Source organism: Lepisosteus platostomus, chromosome 27, assembly GCF_059453375.1.
Source record: "Lepisosteus platostomus isolate fLepPlt1 chromosome 27, fLepPlt1.hap1, whole genome shotgun sequence".
NCBI lineage: Eukaryota > Metazoa > Chordata > Actinopteri > Semionotiformes > Lepisosteidae > Lepisosteus > Lepisosteus platostomus.
This window is the reverse complement of record NC_142637.1, coordinates 9,291,570-9,308,202: the sequence shown is the minus strand read 5'-3', so window position 1 is coordinate 9,308,202 and position 16,633 is coordinate 9,291,570. Positions and strand designations below refer to the sequence as shown.

General features: G+C 55.1%; 1 protein-coding gene across 1 annotated transcript; it reads left to right on the top strand.

Moving 5' to 3' along the window:
• Positions 1–7,447: 7,447 nt before the first annotated feature.
• Positions 7,448–15,753, top strand: LOC148639293 (elongation factor 2b). Its single transcript, XM_088622458.1, has 13 exons — positions 7,448–7,603; positions 9,550–9,764; positions 10,045–10,226; positions 10,400–10,611; positions 10,835–11,013; positions 11,098–11,203; positions 11,632–11,884; positions 12,192–12,387; positions 12,501–12,867; positions 13,454–13,807; positions 14,381–14,563; positions 14,900–15,032; positions 15,352–15,753. The coding sequence occupies exons 1-13, from the start codon at positions 7,601–7,603 to the stop codon at positions 15,543–15,545; spliced, it is 2,577 nt and encodes an 858-aa protein (XP_088478584.1). The 5' UTR covers positions 7,448–7,600; the 3' UTR covers positions 15,546–15,753.
• The last annotated feature ends 880 nt before the right edge of the window (positions 15,754–16,633 follow it).

Sequence of the window (16,633 nt, the reverse complement as noted above, 5' to 3'; positions counted from 1 at the left end):
CTTGACAGACAGAGCATCCTGGACCACTGAGGTGGCACAGAAGGGTTGACATCGGTTTAGGCCCCTCCCCCTTCCCAGGCTGGCTGTAATTACTAAGGTCCGAAGTGCATCCTTCCCAGAAAAAACCAACCAGTGGATATGAGGTAGAGAGGAAGAAGGGGGGCACCTGTGACCTTTCACACAGTTTCTGTAAATAAAAAAACACCATCACTTTATAAGGAGAATCATCCCTTCCGCAGACAGCACTGTGAACTCTCATTATCAGCAGTTGCACAAACACATATTAAGCTGTGTAATTACACAACAAACATATACGATGGGGGGTGAACAGTTCTAAGACAAATAGAGAGGGGAACTCCAAGGAATATTGGAGTTGTTGGGCTGTTCATGGTGAGCATAGTGAATTGTAACAATGGAATAAAAGTAACAAGGACAGATGATACTATTAGAACCGCTGGTTTACCTAATTAATCCAAGGATCTCAGGTGAAAGAAGCCAGGGTATCAGCTTGAGCAGCTTGTTCCAGACTCCCACAACCCTCTGTGTAAAGGACTGTCTCCTGCGCTCAGTTTTAAATGCCGTTTCCTATAGTTACCCCTTGTGTCCTCTTGGTTTTTTTTTGTGCATCATCAGGACAAGAGCAAAAAACGGGCCTGGAGCTAACGGGCATTTAAATCGACTTTCTGGTGAGTTTGAAGTGAAGTTTGAAGTTTGAAGTGAAGTGAGTTTGAAGACCAATACGGTGCATTTTTTAAATGCTACTGAGGATTGTGAAGGCTTCAGTCAGGCCCAGTTGCAGTTTTCTCTGTTCGAGATGAAAAAGATTGAGCTCTTTTAGCCTGCCAGTGTAAGATCTTCCCCAGCAGAGTCTCTAAACCTCTTGAAATCACCAGCAGCCTCAGAAGAGCGGGGAAGAGTTCAACTGTGCCAGTCAAAGCTGAATTAATCAAGTTAACCTGTTTTCCTCCTGGATCTCCAGCTGCCCCAGGGCACCTGCCAGTCTGGGGTCATCAAGGGTCAGAGTCTGGTGACTCCTTATCTAGATCCTTCTGTCAATATGTCTCAGGCAGGCAGGTGGCGAGATAAACTGAAAATCTAAACAATGTTGTGTTGCTGTGTTGCGTAAAGCCCAACGCAGGAGAACCGCAGCCCAGGGGGAAGGCAAGTGTGAAACCGCCCTCAGTAGACACCATGATGGCGACTCGTCTCCCTCTTTCCTTCAGCCTCTCAGCTGTGCAGTACCTCACCTGCTGCCCTGAAACCAGGCTCTCCCACAGCCCTTCTCCAGATGAGATTAGATTAGGAACGTATGTTCTTGCAAAGGTCCCGGTGCTTTAAGGCCATGCTTGCCAAAACACGTCAATATAAAAATGAAGACTGTAGCTCCTTTATAGCTCTGTTTCCGAGCTTGTCAGCAAGATACACTAACGTAACACAACACTGAGGTCTGACCTTCATGTGCTTAGTTTTGTGGCAAACTGATCAGGAAGGTCTGAGTGCTTAACCGTGTGTAACTGTTATGCATCTACATTGGGACCTCCTGGTGGTTCCTCAAACCTCCTAGATTTGGCTGTTTCTGCCAGAGGTGAAGGTTCAGGCTGAACTGGTGCTGTGTGCCTCCCCACCTCCCTGTCACTTTAAGGCCAGGGTAACGAGGACAGCCTCTTCTGTGCTGCTGTTTCATCTCCTCCCGTTCATGTTTCTCCCTCACTCTCCGGTCCTGGCACTCCCCCTGTCAGCCTCCCTCTTCTGTCTCTGTTCTGTCTCTCCCCCACACCCCCCTTCTCTACTTCGATCTCTCCCTGTCTCTCGTCTCCTCCTGGTGGACCTCTCTCTCTTCCTCTTATTCTCCGAATTTACCCATCCTCTCTGGCTCTCAGGCTGAGATAGGCAGCCCCACACTGGCAGAGCTCTCCCTGTGGGCTCAGTGGGACAGGGAGTCACACACTGGCAGAGCTCTCCCTGTGGGCTCAGTGGGACAGGGAGTCACACACTGGCAGAGCTCCCTGTGGGCTCAGTGGGACAGGGAGTCACACACTGGCAGAGCTCTCCCTGTGGGCTCAGTGGGACAGGGAGTCACACACTGGCAGAGCTCTCCCTGTGGGCTCAGTGGGACAGGGAGTCACACACTGGCAGAGCTCTCCCTGTGGGCTCAGTGGGACAGGGAGTCACACACTGGCAGAGCTCTCCCTGTGGGCTCAGTGGGACAGGGAGTCACACACTGGCAGAGCTCTCCCTGTGGGCTCAGTGGGACAGGGAGTCACACACTGGCAGAGCTCTCCCTGTGGGCTCAGTGGGACAGGGAGTCACACACTGGCAGAGCTCTCCCTGTGGGCTCAGTGGGACAGGGAGTCACACACTGGCAGAGCTCTCCCTGTGGGCTCAGTGGGACAGGGAGTCACACACTGGCAGAGCTCTCCCTGTGGGCTCAGTGGGACAGGGAGTCACACACTGGCAGAGCTCTCCCTGTGGGCTCAGTGGGACAGGGAGTCACACACTGGCAGAGCTCTCCCTGTGGGCTCAGTGGGACAGGGAGTCACACACTGGCAGAGCTCTCCCTGTGGGCTCAGTGGGACAGGCACCCCACACTGGCAGAGCTCTCCCTGTGGGCTCAGTGGGACAGGGAGTCACACACTGGCAGAGCTCCCTGTTAGCTCAGTGGGACAGGGAGTCACACACTGGCAGAGCTCTCCCTGTGGGCTCAGTGGGACAGGGAGTCACACACTGGCAGAGCTCTCCCTGTGGGCTCAGTGGGACAGGGAGTCACACAGTGGCAGAGCTCTCCCTGTGGGCTCAGTGGGACAGGGAGTCACACACTGGCAGAGCTCTCCCTGTGGGCTCAGTGGTACAGGGAGTCACACACTGGCAGAGCTCTCCCTGTGGGCTCAGTGGTACAGGGAGTCACACACTGGCAGAGCTCTCCCTGTGGGCTCAGTGGGACAGGGAGTCACACACTGGCAGAGCTCTCCCTGTGGGCTCAGTGGGACAGGGAGTCACACACTGGCAGAGCTCCCTGTGGGCTCAGTGGGACAGGGAGTCACATACTGGCAGAGCTCTCCCTGTGAGCTCAGCGGGGAGTCACACACTGGGTAACTGATTATCTCCCAGATGATAACAGCCTGCTGTTCGTTCTGGGTCTGTCAATATTGAGAAATGCGGGAGGGAAATTGATATTTTAGTAAAGAATCCTTGTCCCATGTTTGAGAATATTTATGACATTTCCTTTTCCTCCTTGATTTCCTCATTCTTTCTCTTCCTCCGTCTGTCCTCCCCTCCTCTCTCTCTGTTAGCCTCCCTCGCCTTATTGCTTTCACTCTGTACCTGTCCTCCTCCCCTCCCCCTCCTCCTTTCTGATCTCATGGACAGAGTGTCTCGGGGGAGATAGTGAGACTGGCATGGTACTAACAGTAATTATGATGAAGCTGATAATTCTTACATCTTTATAATTATTTCACAGTAATTGCTGTTTATCTGATGAGTAGAAGGTCAAAGTGCAGAAAGGGAGAGTGTGTTTGTGTGTGTGGTGTGTGTATGTGTGTGTATGTGTTTGTGACCAGCCGGCAGCAGATAAGATGTCAGCTGATTTCTTGCTGTTGGGAGTGAGGCTGCCATTGCAACATCTGCACCTGGACAGGTCTGATAACACCCAGAATACCTGCCTCCTCCTGCCCCAGTAACTCCTGGAACACCTGTCTCCTCCGTTATCGATATCACCTAGAACACCTGCCTCCTCCTGCCCCAATAACACCTAGAACACCTGCCTCCTCCTGCCCCAATAACACCTAGAACACCTGTCTCCTCCTTTATCGATATCACCTAGAACACCTGTCTCCTCCTGCCCCAATAACACCTAGAACACCTGCCTCCTCCTGCCCCAATAACACCTAGAACACCTGTCTCCTCCTTTATCGATATCACCTAGAACACCTGCCTCCTCCCTCGCCAATAACACATAGAACACCCTCCCCTCACCAATAACACCTAGAACACCCGCCTCCTCCTGCCCCAGTAACACCTAGAACACCTGTCTCCTCCTTTATCGATATCACCTAGAACACCTGCCTCCTCCCTCGCCAATAACACATAGAACACCCTCCCCTCACCAATAACACCTAGAACACCCGCCTCCTCCCTCAACAATAACACCTAGAACACCTGCCTCCTCCCTCACCAATAACACCTAGAACACCTGCCTCCTCCCCCATCAATAACTCCCAGAACACCCCCCCATCAATAACACCTAGAACACCCTCCCCTCAATAACACCTAGAACCCCCTCCCCATCAATAACACCTAGAACACCTGCCTTCCCCCCCTCACCGATATCACCTAGACCCCCCCAATCAATAACACCTAGAACACCTGCCTTCTACTGCTCTCCAACTTCTACAACACCTGATTTCTTTCGGAGCTCGAACTTTTTTCGTTTCCATTAGTGTGTGTTTAAAAGCTAACTGGTGTATTTACCAACTTTTGAAAACACTACATATACCTTCAGAAATAAAGAGGGAAAACGAGTTTCTTGTTCATTCTATCCCCTGGGCGGGAAATAGTCTGGAAATCGGATACACTGGAATTCAAGGGAAAAAAAAAACAGAAGCAGGAGATTATAGTTGGCAACGAGAGAAAGAAGAGTCAGAGGGCTTGTGAGATAGATCAAGAGAAAGGGTTTAATTTCTTTTCAGTGATTCTGATGTAGTTTCTGTGCTCTTATTCAGAACCAGATTACCAGTTAATTAACAGACATGAACATTATTTGCTGACGATTCCCCCTGGGCAAAGGGAGTTAAGACAGAATTGAACACACAGAGCACCAGTCTGGATGTTAAACCTACAAGCTGTACATGTTGGACCTACAGAGGCGCCACGCGTGTGGGTCCCCGCAGCGGCTCACCGCCCAGCCGAGCGCAGCGCTGCGGAGCTGCGGAGCCCGGACAGATCCGCGCTTGCGCAGCTCAGTGTTGATCCCCGGACTCGTGCTGCCACCTGCCGGAGAACAGGGGTCTGTCGCACATGCGCTCCACACGTTTCCTTCACAGCGGCAGATTTCGCAAGTGCGACACGCAGATAGATGTTGGACGTGATAAAAATCACAAAATTAAAGTTACAAAATAAGGTTACATAATAATAGAGCAATAGAAATGGAATAAAATAAACTCGGGCAGAATTCAATATAAATAGAGCTGTGATGTGTCCAGGGTGTATCCAATACAAATGTCCAAGTAGTGCAGTGTGCTGAATACAGTGAAAACAGTATGTTCATGTAGCCATTACAGGTGATTTGCTGAAGGAGCTGCAGGTTGGCTATTTAGCTGTCTTATTGCCTGGAGGTAGACGCTGTTCCTTAATCTGTTGGACTTGGACAGAATGCTTCGATACCGTTTATCAGACGGTAGGAGAGAAAACAGTTTGTGACTGGGATGACTGGGGTCCCTGAGAATGGACCTGGCCTTCTTCAGACATCTAGCTGAGTAGATCTCCTGGATGCTTGGTAGCTCACAGCCGGTAATGAGCTGCGCTGACTACACCACCCTCTGCAGTACTTTGCGATCCAGGGTGGAGCAGCTCCCATACCAGGCAGTGATGCAACCAGTCAGGATGCTCTCAATACTTCACCTGTAGAAGCTGGCCTGGATATGTGATGGTATGCTGAACTTCTTAAGCCTGTGGAGTAGGTGCTGCCTTGCTGTTTTGACCACAGTGTTGGTGTGGTGGTTCCAGGTTAAGTCCTCCGAGATGTTAACTCCCAGGAACTTAAAACAGCTGACCCTCTCCACTGCAGTCCCATTGGTGTAGATAGGTGTGTGATCTCCTCCCTGGTGTTTCCTATAGTCCACAATCATCTCCTTAGTCTTACTGATGCTCAGAGAGAGGTTGTTCTCCTGGCACCATCCTGCCAGGGTTTCAACCTCCTCCCTGTACGCAGACCCTTCATCATCTGTGATCAGGCCGATGACTGTTGTATTGTCCGCAAACTTCATGATGGAGTTTGAGTGATGTCTGGTGACACGGTCATGGGTACATAAGGAGTAGAGGACAGGCTAAGCACACAGCCTTGGGGGGCTCCAGTGTTTAGAGTCAGGGTAGAGGATATGTTGGTGCCCACCCTCACCACCTGCGGACGTTCTGTCAAGAAGTCCAGGATCCAGTTACAGAGGGAGGTGTTCAGTCCCAGGTCCTGGAGCTTCATGACATGCTCTGAGGGCACTATGGTATTGAATGCTGAGCTGTAGTCAACAAACAGCACATTCTCACATATGTTCCTTTCTGATCCAGGTGTGGGAGGGCAGTATGGAGGGCAGTGGCAATAGCATCTTCTGTTGACCTGTCCTGGCGATAGGCAGACCGCAGCGGGTCTGGGGTGTCAGGCAGTGAGGAGGTGATGTGTGCTCTGACCAGCTTCATGATAACTGATGTGAGTGCAGCGGGGCAGCAGTCATTCAGGCAGCTGGGTCTCTTAGGGACAGGGACAGTGGTGGTCGTCCTCACACTTGAAAGTAAAGAGAAATAAAAACGTTTCGCCAGAGCAACTTCCTAGCTGGGACATAATTGATCCCTAATTATTCAAACGGAGTCCTGCGGGGTTTTACAGCGGGTCTGTAGGCAGCCGAGCTCGGCGGAGCCTCAGAGGCGCGGACTTCTTCCGAGTCGGCGCTGCAGGGAAACACGACCCCCGGGACACAGATGAAAACTACAGGGGGGAGCATTCGGAACAGGCTCCGAGGCCCTTCTTTACACAAAGGGCTGTGGGAGGGTGGAACAAGCGAAGCCAATACCCCTGCTTGTTGAAAGAAACAGCTGGGTGACATCCTGGATGAAAAAGGTGCTGGCAGATGACCTGGATGAGTATAATATCCCCTCGATCTCCACTTTTCTATGTCTCCATACACACTTTTAAAGCATTTATAAAGATCTCCTTCCACCTCAGTTCAGTAATTGTAAGTGCCGTATTCTCTACCGCTAGGGACAGTTTATACACAAAATAATATTCTGTTCAGGACTGTAATACTGATCTTCATTACGATTCAAGATCTGGACATATATAGTGATATACATTACAGTATATCACAGTCTTTAACCCCGCATCCTTGTCCGTATCGCACCCAAAGAAGGCTCCACAGCCGAAACGTTGTGGGTCTTTTCTTCTCTTTTCAGCAGGAATAAACCTTTACTTGTTCCTCTGCAGCCTATGCCTGCTGACGCAGCTCCCTCCTTGAACTACTGTAGTCTTGAGCCCTACGTTTTCTCTGAAAGCAGCTCCATCTGGCTGTGTTACATCCGCCTCTTTATCTCGCCTCCTCGCAATATTTTTCCGCGAAGGGTGTGACCGGTCTGCCACGAGTCACGATAATGTCCCTCGTGTCATTGCCCACAGGCAGGCAGCGTGAGTCACGCCCGCGCCCCGCGAAGAGGAGGGGGGGGGGAGTTCCACGTTGCGCACGCTCGGGCACGCTGAGCACGCCGGTCACGTGGCGCCGGCAGTATAAAAGCGTGCTTGTTGACGTCAGCTCTCTCTTCCCTGCCTATCCGCGACCGTGGTGGGCAGCGTATCTCTCCCCGCATCTTTGTCCGTATCAAGAATCCGAGACCATCCGCCAACATGGTGAGTGACAGCGCGGTCTGGAGCTAGGGGCCGGGCGCCCTGCTGCCCGCCGCTCCTGCTGGGATGGCTATGGAGGCCGGGCGCGGGTCGGGGTCCGTGGCCGCGGGGGTGATGGACGGGGAGCGGAGTCGGCGGGTAGAGGCGGCAAGATGGCAGCTGCTGAGCCCCGGCTCGGCCAGGGAGAGTCCCCGCCACCTGCTGCCCGAGTCCGGGGCGAGAGGGAGCGGCGCCGAGACCCTGCTCTCTCAGGCGCTGCTGTCTGATTTCCTGGCAGTGAAGATGCGCTGAGCGCCGGACCCTGCGGGGGCGATTGTGCGTGTTTTTCTGTTTGTTGTTGCGCGGAGGGGAATCCGGCCCCGGGAGCCCCGCTGGGAGGCGGGGAGACAGGGCGGCTCCTCGGTCTGTGCGGGAATTAACAGCCGCCGGCTTTGTCATGGGCAGCCGGCTGGGTCAGTCATCGTGTCTTCTCGGTCCCCAGCCTCTGCTTGAAGCCGGTGACGTCAATTCAAATCGTTCATTTTTTTTACGTAAAATGTCTGTATTATGGCACGTTCTCGTGTTTTAAATGGAGCGAAGCCGGTTCTATGTGGCGAGACCGGCCGCGCCTGTGCCCGGCTGCCACCGGCTCGGGCCGTGTATCCACGTGGCCCGCTGGCGGAGCCTCGGCGCTCGAGTGCGGCGCTCAGCCGTTAGAGCGGGACCGGCGAGCGGGGAGGGGTTCGACTCGATGCCGGCTGCAGCAAGGGAGGGGAGGCCCGAGTCGGTACGCATCAATGGGCGCGCGCAAGGGCGGCCCCAAAATTAGAGCGTGAAGTCGATTTAAATGCCCGTGAGCTACAGGCCCGTTTTTTGGCTCTTGTCCTGATGATGCGCAGTCATAACGTTTAGTTAGGCCGCACCCGGGCTGAGCCAGTACGCTTGCAGACGGGAAGGATAAGGGTTTTCCTCCGGTGTAGGGGCGGTGGGTGAGGTGACGGCCTCGATGAGCACCTCCGCAGAGGGCGATGAGCTTGAAAACGGTCGTTCAGCCCGCAGACAGCGCGCCGCTATTGCGTCAGTTTCAGACAAAGACTGAGCCCCTCCGCGGTGCTGCAGAACCCCCCCTCCCCAGTGCGGCGCTGAGCACCGGTTCCTGCAGCGTCAGGAGTCCGCTATTGTGCGCGGGGTGGCGCTGGGCCCCACCATTGTCAGGCGCCCCCGGTTTCTGCCGCGTTAGGGGGGGGGGCGTCAGTCCTTACAGGACCGTGTAACTGCGGCTCCGAGCCAGCGGACCAGCCTGATCCCACGGCGTGGCCCTCTTGACGCTCCTATGAGGGCCGTGTTGGGGTCCAGTCGCCCATCAGCGGGCCGGGGGTTTGGGGTCTCGTAGTGAGGGGGGGTTTAAAACGGAAGCTGAAAGGTCAAGTGGAAAGCCTGGTCCCTCGGGTCAGATGGACTTGGTCCGGATTGGCAGGGAAGGCCCACTCGAACTCCTCCAGCTGTGGCACTGGCGAGGCTGACCAGGGTGTGGGTGTCAGGGGTGGGCCAGCTGCGGTTTCCATCGGCAACAGCACCCCCGTGGACCCTGATTAGCAGGAGTGAGCCTGTCGGCGAGAACGAGTCCTCAGCCAAGGGTGTTCAGGGAGGTTAAGGAATGATGGAGGAAAGTCTGCTGAACTCGAGAGCAGCTCTCTTAATTGGGACAGTAATTATTGGTGAATGTGCTCCCTGCTGTAAGAACAGGCTGAGGTGTTAGTCACACAGGGGTGCTCAGTGTTGTCCTCTTGCTTCCTAGCCTGCGGCTCACCCCTGTGCCTCGTGCCCGTGGCCTGGTGAGGGATGTCCGTTAGACTGCGGCGCTGTAGCTCAGCGAGGTCCTCCTGGCCTCGTCAAGCCCAGTTCTGCCCAGGGTGCAGGTCCGGTCTGTCCTGTTCTGCCTGACGGTTCTGTCCGCCTCCCCCCCGCAGGTGAACTTCACCGTAGACCAGATCCGTGCCATCATGGACAAGAAGTCCAACATCCGGAACATGTCTGTGATCGCCCACGTCGACCACGGCAAGTCCACCCTGACCGACTCGCTGGTGTCCAAGGCGGGGATCATCGCCTCGGCCCGCGCCGGCGAGACGCGCTTCACCGACACCCGCAAGGACGAGCAGGAGCGCTGCATCACCATCAAGTCCACGTGAGTGTCGCCGTGGCGACGGGGGTCTGGCCTTGTGACTGCCGTGGTCACCTTGATAATTAACGTCACGGGGGGCGATGCGGTTCAGTCCCCAGTGCGGCTGAAAAGAGGGTGTTTGACGGCCGGTGTCGCACTGGACTGCTGTACACATCGCTGTCTGTCCAGCAGAGATGCCTGGCTAGTGCACAGCAGGTGCTGGGAGCGCCTCGTCGAGAGCTTTCTCAGAGGCGTTGCAGCGAAGCCGTTTGACTGATGGGCTGCTCTCTCCCTCCCTGCGCAGTGCCATCTCCATGTACTACGAGCTGAGCGACAACGACTTGGCCTTCATCAAGCAGTGCAAGGACGGCTCTGGTTTCCTCATCAACCTGATCGACTCCCCCGGGCACGTGGACTTCTCCTCGGAGGTCACCGCCGCCCTGCGCGTCACTGACGGGGCCCTGGTGGTCGTGGACTGCGTCTCCGGTATGAGAGGAGCCGCCGGCGGGCGCTGATCGTAGTTTAATGCACTGTTATGCTCGATGCCTAGCGGGTGATTTCGTACACTGGGTAGCTGTGTAGTGAGTTTGGCGTCGTTCTGAGGGGTTTGTAGCTTGGCCTTGCAGGATGCTGAGCCGTTCCACTCCCTCCCTGGCCAGGTGTGTGCGTGCAGACCGAGACGGTGCTGAGGCAGGCCATCGCCGAGCGGATCAAGCCGGTTCTGATGATGAACAAGATGGACCGGGCCCTGCTGGAGCTGCAGCTGGAGCCGGAGGAGCTGTACCAGACCTTCCAGCGCATTGTGGAGAACGTCAACGTCATCATCTCCACCTACGGGGAGGACGAGACCGGGCCCATGGGCAACATCATGGTGAGGCGCTGGGAATGTAGACTTCCTGGAGGGCGCTGTGGGGTCCTTCTATAGTCCTCCCCCCCCTCCAGGGGCTGTAGAGGTTTGGCTTGCTGGTAGAGCACAACACTGAGCCTTTGGCTTGCAGTTGGAGGCAGGTTTGGATCAAGCTGGTGCAAGATGGGATACTGGGAGGTTTGTATTTTGAAGGCTCATGCGTCTCTCTTCCTCCTCCACCCCTCAGATTGACCCAGTGATCGGTACCGTGGGGTTCGGTTCTGGTCTGCACGGCTGGGCCTTCACCCTGAAGCAGTTTGCGGAGATGTACGTGGCCAAGTTCGCTGCCAAGGGTGACGCCCAGCTGGCGCCGGCCGAGAGGGCCAAGAAGGTGGAGGACATGATGAAGAAACTGTGGGGAGACAGGTGTGTGTTATCGGGGTTCCCGTGTTCTGGATAAACGCCAAGCCTCCGCTTCAGGGCTCTGAGTAACTGTTCCTCTGTCTGTAGGTACTTTGACCCAGCTACCGGGAAATTCAGCAAGACCGCCAACTCCCCAGATGGCAAGAAGCTGCCCCGCACCTTTGCACAGCTCATCCTGGACCCCATCTTCAAGGTGAGCAGCCTGTGGGTGGGCGCTGTGAGGCCGGGGGTGCCCCAGCTCCTGTATTCTAGTGGGGAGCTCTTCCAGACTTGTAGCCCTGGCAGAAGAGGGGGATCCTGTCAGCTGTACGCTCTTGCCTGCAAGTGATGACCTGAAATATTCTTCACTTTGACCTGACTGGCTGGTGATGAGAGACTTTAGTCTGACTGCATGGCGGCACAGGGCCCCACAATCGCAGCAGCACACAGCTGTGCGCTCTGCGGTCTGGAAAGAGCGAAGCCCCTCAATTTCCACAGCTTTGATTCTCGTTCGGTGTAGCTGGGGGATTGTAGTTCCTAGGTCTTGCAGCGACACAATGTGGTGTTGGCCAGGTGTTTTGGTATTTGGTATCTGGTTGGCCAGTGGGTTTGCATGGTAACGCCTGCCTCGTGCTCCTCCAGGTGTTCGACGCCATCATGAACTTCAAGAAGGAGGAGACGGCGAAGCTGATCGAGAAGCTGGACATCAAGCTGGACAACGAGGACAAGGACAAGGAGGGCAAGCAGCTGCTGAAGGCCGTGATGCGCCGCTGGCTGCCGGCGGGAGAAGCGCTGCTGCAGATGATCACCATCCACCTGCCCTCGCCCGTCACCGCCCAGAAGTACCGCTGCGAGCTGCTGTACGAGGGGCCTGGCGACGACGAGGCCGCCATGGGTAGGGATCCTGAGCACTGGGGGGGTATTGCTGCTGCTGTTGGGACGTACTGGTGCCTCGGTTGCTTAATGCGATATGATCATTTATTGCCCTGCGGTGCTGTGTGAATGTCTTCCTGACTTCAGGAGATAGCTTACCATGGAGTAGGAAGCTTTTGTTGTTCCTATGAAGTCCCGCTAGATCCTTTTGACTGCTTTTTTTTATGCTGGATGAGCCCTGCTTATTTCTAAGAGTACCTCCAGGCTGTGGAGGTACTGTGCTCTAACCCCCAGCAGTTTCCAGTCAGTAACGGTCTTCCCTCTCTCAGGCATTAAGAACTGCGACCCCAAGGCCCCTCTGATGATGTACATCTCCAAGATGGTGCCGACCACTGACAAGGGACGATTCTACGCCTTTGGCAGAGTGTTCTCTGGCTGCGTCTCCACCGGCCTCAAGGTCCGGATCATGGGACCAAACTACACCCCAGGAAAGAAGGAGGACCTCTACCTCAAACCCATTCAGAGGTCAGTACCGGTTGGGGATGGCCGGGCCTGGTGGGCTCAGGAGACTGCCCCTGAGGCCCCTGGTTCTGGGCGGGCGCGTCGTGTCTGACCAGCTTCTCCTGTGCTCCTTTTAGGACCATCCTGATGATGGGCCGGTACGTGGAGCCCATTGAGGACGTGCCCTGCGGCAACATCGTGGGGCTGGTCGGCGTGGACCAGTTCCTGGTGAAGACGGGGACCATCACCACCTTCGAGCAGGCACACAACATGCGCGTGATGAAGTTCAGCGTGAGCCCCGTGGTGCGCATCGCCGTGGAGGCCAAGAACCCCGCCGACCTGCCCAAGCTGGTGGAGGGGCTGAAGCGCCTGGCCAAGTCCGACCCCATGGTGCAGTGCATCATCGAGGAGTCTGGCGAGCACATCATCGCCGGCGCCGGAGAGCTGCACCTGGAGATCTGCCTCAAGGACCTGGAGGAGGACCACGCCTGCATTCCACTGAAGGTACGGCTGGGGCGTGGCGGGTTTTACTGCTGACTGTGGTCTAGCACTCAGCTGCTGTTCTGTCCGAGTTTATCGTCACTTTAAACACAGCTGCAGGCCTGTACAGAATCGAGCTGCTGTTTGCAACAGAGCTACGCAGTAAGGCCTGGGTGCTGGATTCTACAGAGACTGCATTCTTCTGATGGTATAGAGCAGGAAGCACTCTCTGCTCCAGGCCTCTGCCTTGCGCTGAGCTAGCCTGCAGAACCCCTTGCGTGCTGCAATCCCCAGCAGGCTCTGGGAGAGAGGGTGACAGTGCGGTGGTCGGTCTCATGGGCCTGCAGGTACAGGGAGAGCGACCCCTGCTGGCCGCTGCAGTGCGATGAAGCTGTCCTGTTCGGTCTGCAGTACCATCGCTGCCGAATACCAGAAGTGCTGAGACACCGGCCTTATCGGCCAACACTCTTGCATGGAGGCCCAGTTTGTATTGCAGCCTGCTGGGGGTCACTGGGGGGGGCGAGGTCCCTGCAGGCCCATTCTGAAGCACACAGCTGCCGGCGGTGGTGTGCATCAGTCCTGGCTCATCCTCTCCCTCTCTCCCCTGCAGAAATCGGACCCCGTGGTGTCTTACAGAGAGACGGTGAGCGAGGAGTCCAACCAGATGTGCCTGTCCAAGTCCCCCAACAAGCACAATCGCCTGTACATGCGCGCGCGCCCCTTCCCCGAGGGGCTGGCCGAGGACATCGAGAAGGGCGACGTGACCGCGCGCCAGGAGCTGAAGGCGCGGGCCCGCTACCTGGCCGACAAGTACGAGTGGGATGTGGGCGAGGCCCGTAAGATCTGGTGCTTCGGGCCAGATGGCACCGGGCCCAACGTGCTGGTGGACGTGACCAAGGGAGTGCAGTACCTGAATGAGATCAAGGACAGCGTGGTGGCTGGGTTCCAGTGGGCTACCAAGGAGGTAAGAGGGATTGGGGAGGTGGGCTAATGGCTCTTTTCCCGGGGGCACCTGTAGGTCACTCTAATGCCTTAGAAGACCTGGAATGAGTTTTGGCTCTTGGGCAGCTGATCCAGGGATTTAAGAATAAGAAACCTGGCCGTCCAGCTTTTAGACGCTCTGTCCAAGCCACTGTGAGGTTCTGTGAGGAGCTTGGGACCTGGTAGTAGGAGGCTCACAGGTGCTGCCAGTTCGTAGTTTCTCCTGTTGCTGGTCAGTGCTGTGGCGATGTGCGTGAGAGTGATCCGATCTGGTCCCATCTAGTTTTATACATGACAAATCGTACAGCTTCTAACGACGCGGCGCTGTCGAGTTGTGGCCAGTTGATGGTAATTGGAGCTTCCGGACTAAAACCCGAGTCTCCTTCAGTCAGGGACTCGGGTCCCCAAGGGCTGAACAGTCTGCTTGATGCACCAACGTTAGGAGTTGACATTGAGGAGGCCTGTCCTGAGAGTGCTGACCTACTGGGTTAGGTTGTGAATGGGGCAGGTGGGGCTCTTGGACGTGTGACTAATTAACCCCCCCCCTGTGCGGCAGGGCGCCCTGTGCGAGGAGAACATGCGCGCCGTGCGCTTCGACATCCACGACGTGACCCTCCACACGGACGCCATCCACCGCGGCGGTGGCCAGATCATCCCCACGGCCCGCCGTGTGCTGTACGCCTGCCAGCTGACCGCTCAGCCCCGCCTCATGGAGCCCATCTACCTGGTGGAAATCCAGGTGAGTCTGATCGCATCCTTACACGCCTAGTTTTTAGTCACTTTGCCTGCGATATTGTGTTGGGCCAATCAACCTCCTTGTTGGTCACTTCTGGTTTAAAAGGCAGAAGTGTGAGAAACTACTCAACCCTGCTTACCCGTCTGCAGCCAGGCTGCTTTGTGTTTTGTTGACGTTCTCGGATACTGGTCTGGAGTCGTTTGGACTTGAGTAGCCCTGCTGTAAATCTGCTCTGCTGCTGCCCCCCAGTCCGACAGCTCCTGTGAGCCCTGCTGTACGGGCGGGGCTCTCTGCCTGCCGAGAGCGTTGGGATTGACGTACTGTTCTGTCCAATTGCAGTGCCCCGAGCAGGTTGTGGGCGGAATCTATGGTGTGCTGAACAGGAAGAGAGGCCACGTGTTTGAGGAGTCGCAGGTGGCAGGGACGCCCATGTTCATCGTCAAGGCCTACCTGCCCGTCAACGAGTCCTTCGGTGAGTGTTGATGCTGATCTTTGGATGCACTTTGAGACGGTTAGCCGTTGCCCCAGGTAGTGATGCCCTGTGACTGCAAGGCCAGCTAGAGATCTCTCTGCATCGTCCCAGAATACCTAACTCGTGTCCATACCTCAGCTGTGGAGCCTTACATTCTTTTTGTTCCACTGTTTTTGTCCGTTTACACTAGATAGGTGTAGTAACTGCGAATGTAGGGCTGGTACCCTGGGAGCAGATTCGGATTTATTCCAGTGTTCTCGGCTCAGCCCGTGACAGACAAGCCCGACACTCCTGACACCGTGTGTGTTTTTTTTCCCAGGCTTCACCGCCGACCTGCGCTCCAACACCGGAGGCCAGGCCTTCCCGCAGTGCGTGTTCGACCACTGGCAGGTGCTGCCCGGGGACCCCTACGAGGCCAGCAGCAAGCCCTTCCAGGTCGTGGCCGAGACACGCAAGCGCAAGGGGCTGAAGGAGGGCATCCCAGCTCTGGACAACTTCCTGGACAAACTGTAACAACCCCCCCCCCCAGCACCCCCCACCCCACCTCCCCTGCCCCCTTCATCTTCCTCCACTGCGCCTGGGTGAGGGCCAGGACTGTACAGACCACCGCGAGCATCACAGACACTTGACTTGCCAAAACAGAGAAATCCAGATGAACTCAACGGCTACATAAAACAAATTATGGAGAAAAAAAATAAACAATAAATGAACATAAAAACTGGAGATGTTCTCTGGTCTTTTTCTTTAGATTTTACCCAGAGCTTTTGAGGGTGTCAGGTTGTGAGCAGAGGTCTGGGTTTCCATCCTGGTGTGGGGAAATACTCCCCTCGATTTACAAACAACCGGCTCCTTGTGTGTGTAAAACTTTTGAGTTGTGCCACATCTGGGAAACAGTCATGACTGTGCCCCTACCAGAGCACTGAATCCATTAGTGCAGGAGTTTAAAACTACCGCTGCGAGGAGGCTGTTGAGAGATCTTGTGATGTTGGTGATGGCTTCAGGGGGGAAGAAACTGGGTGTTTGCGACTTGAGGGATGGGTTCATAGAAACGGCTGTAAAAACAGGTTTGATGATTGTGTGTGTGTGAAGGGGGTGGATATGGGGCTATGGTTCCTTAAGTGTGCAAGGGACAAGTGCCAGAAGCCTGTTAGAATTTGTGCTCTACCATCTCTCCACAATGGGTTGCTGGATGCTAGGCTGTCTATAAGCTGTGGGTTAAAGGCTCATTGCTCGCTACACCACAGTTGGATATTTGATACATATGTTTGAAGAGCACCATCTGGTAGATGTGTGAAAAAACACTCCCTACAAGTCCTATACAATTACAGCAGGAGTCAACTTAAAACATCCTGTTTTAATGTTCTATAGGACTTCATTTTTGTAACTTCTGGGTGTGATCATTCCTGTGGCCTGGTCCTGGTCACCCACAGGCCTGTTCCAGCTGATTCCTTGGTTACACAATCAAACCTCTTTCATTGACTTAACGGGGAACTGCAACTCTTTACCTCAAGACTAGAATCCACATTGACGAGTGCATTTCAAACCACAATAAGAGTAAAATGTACACAGGGACTTGTTAAAACCTGCACACTATTTACAGC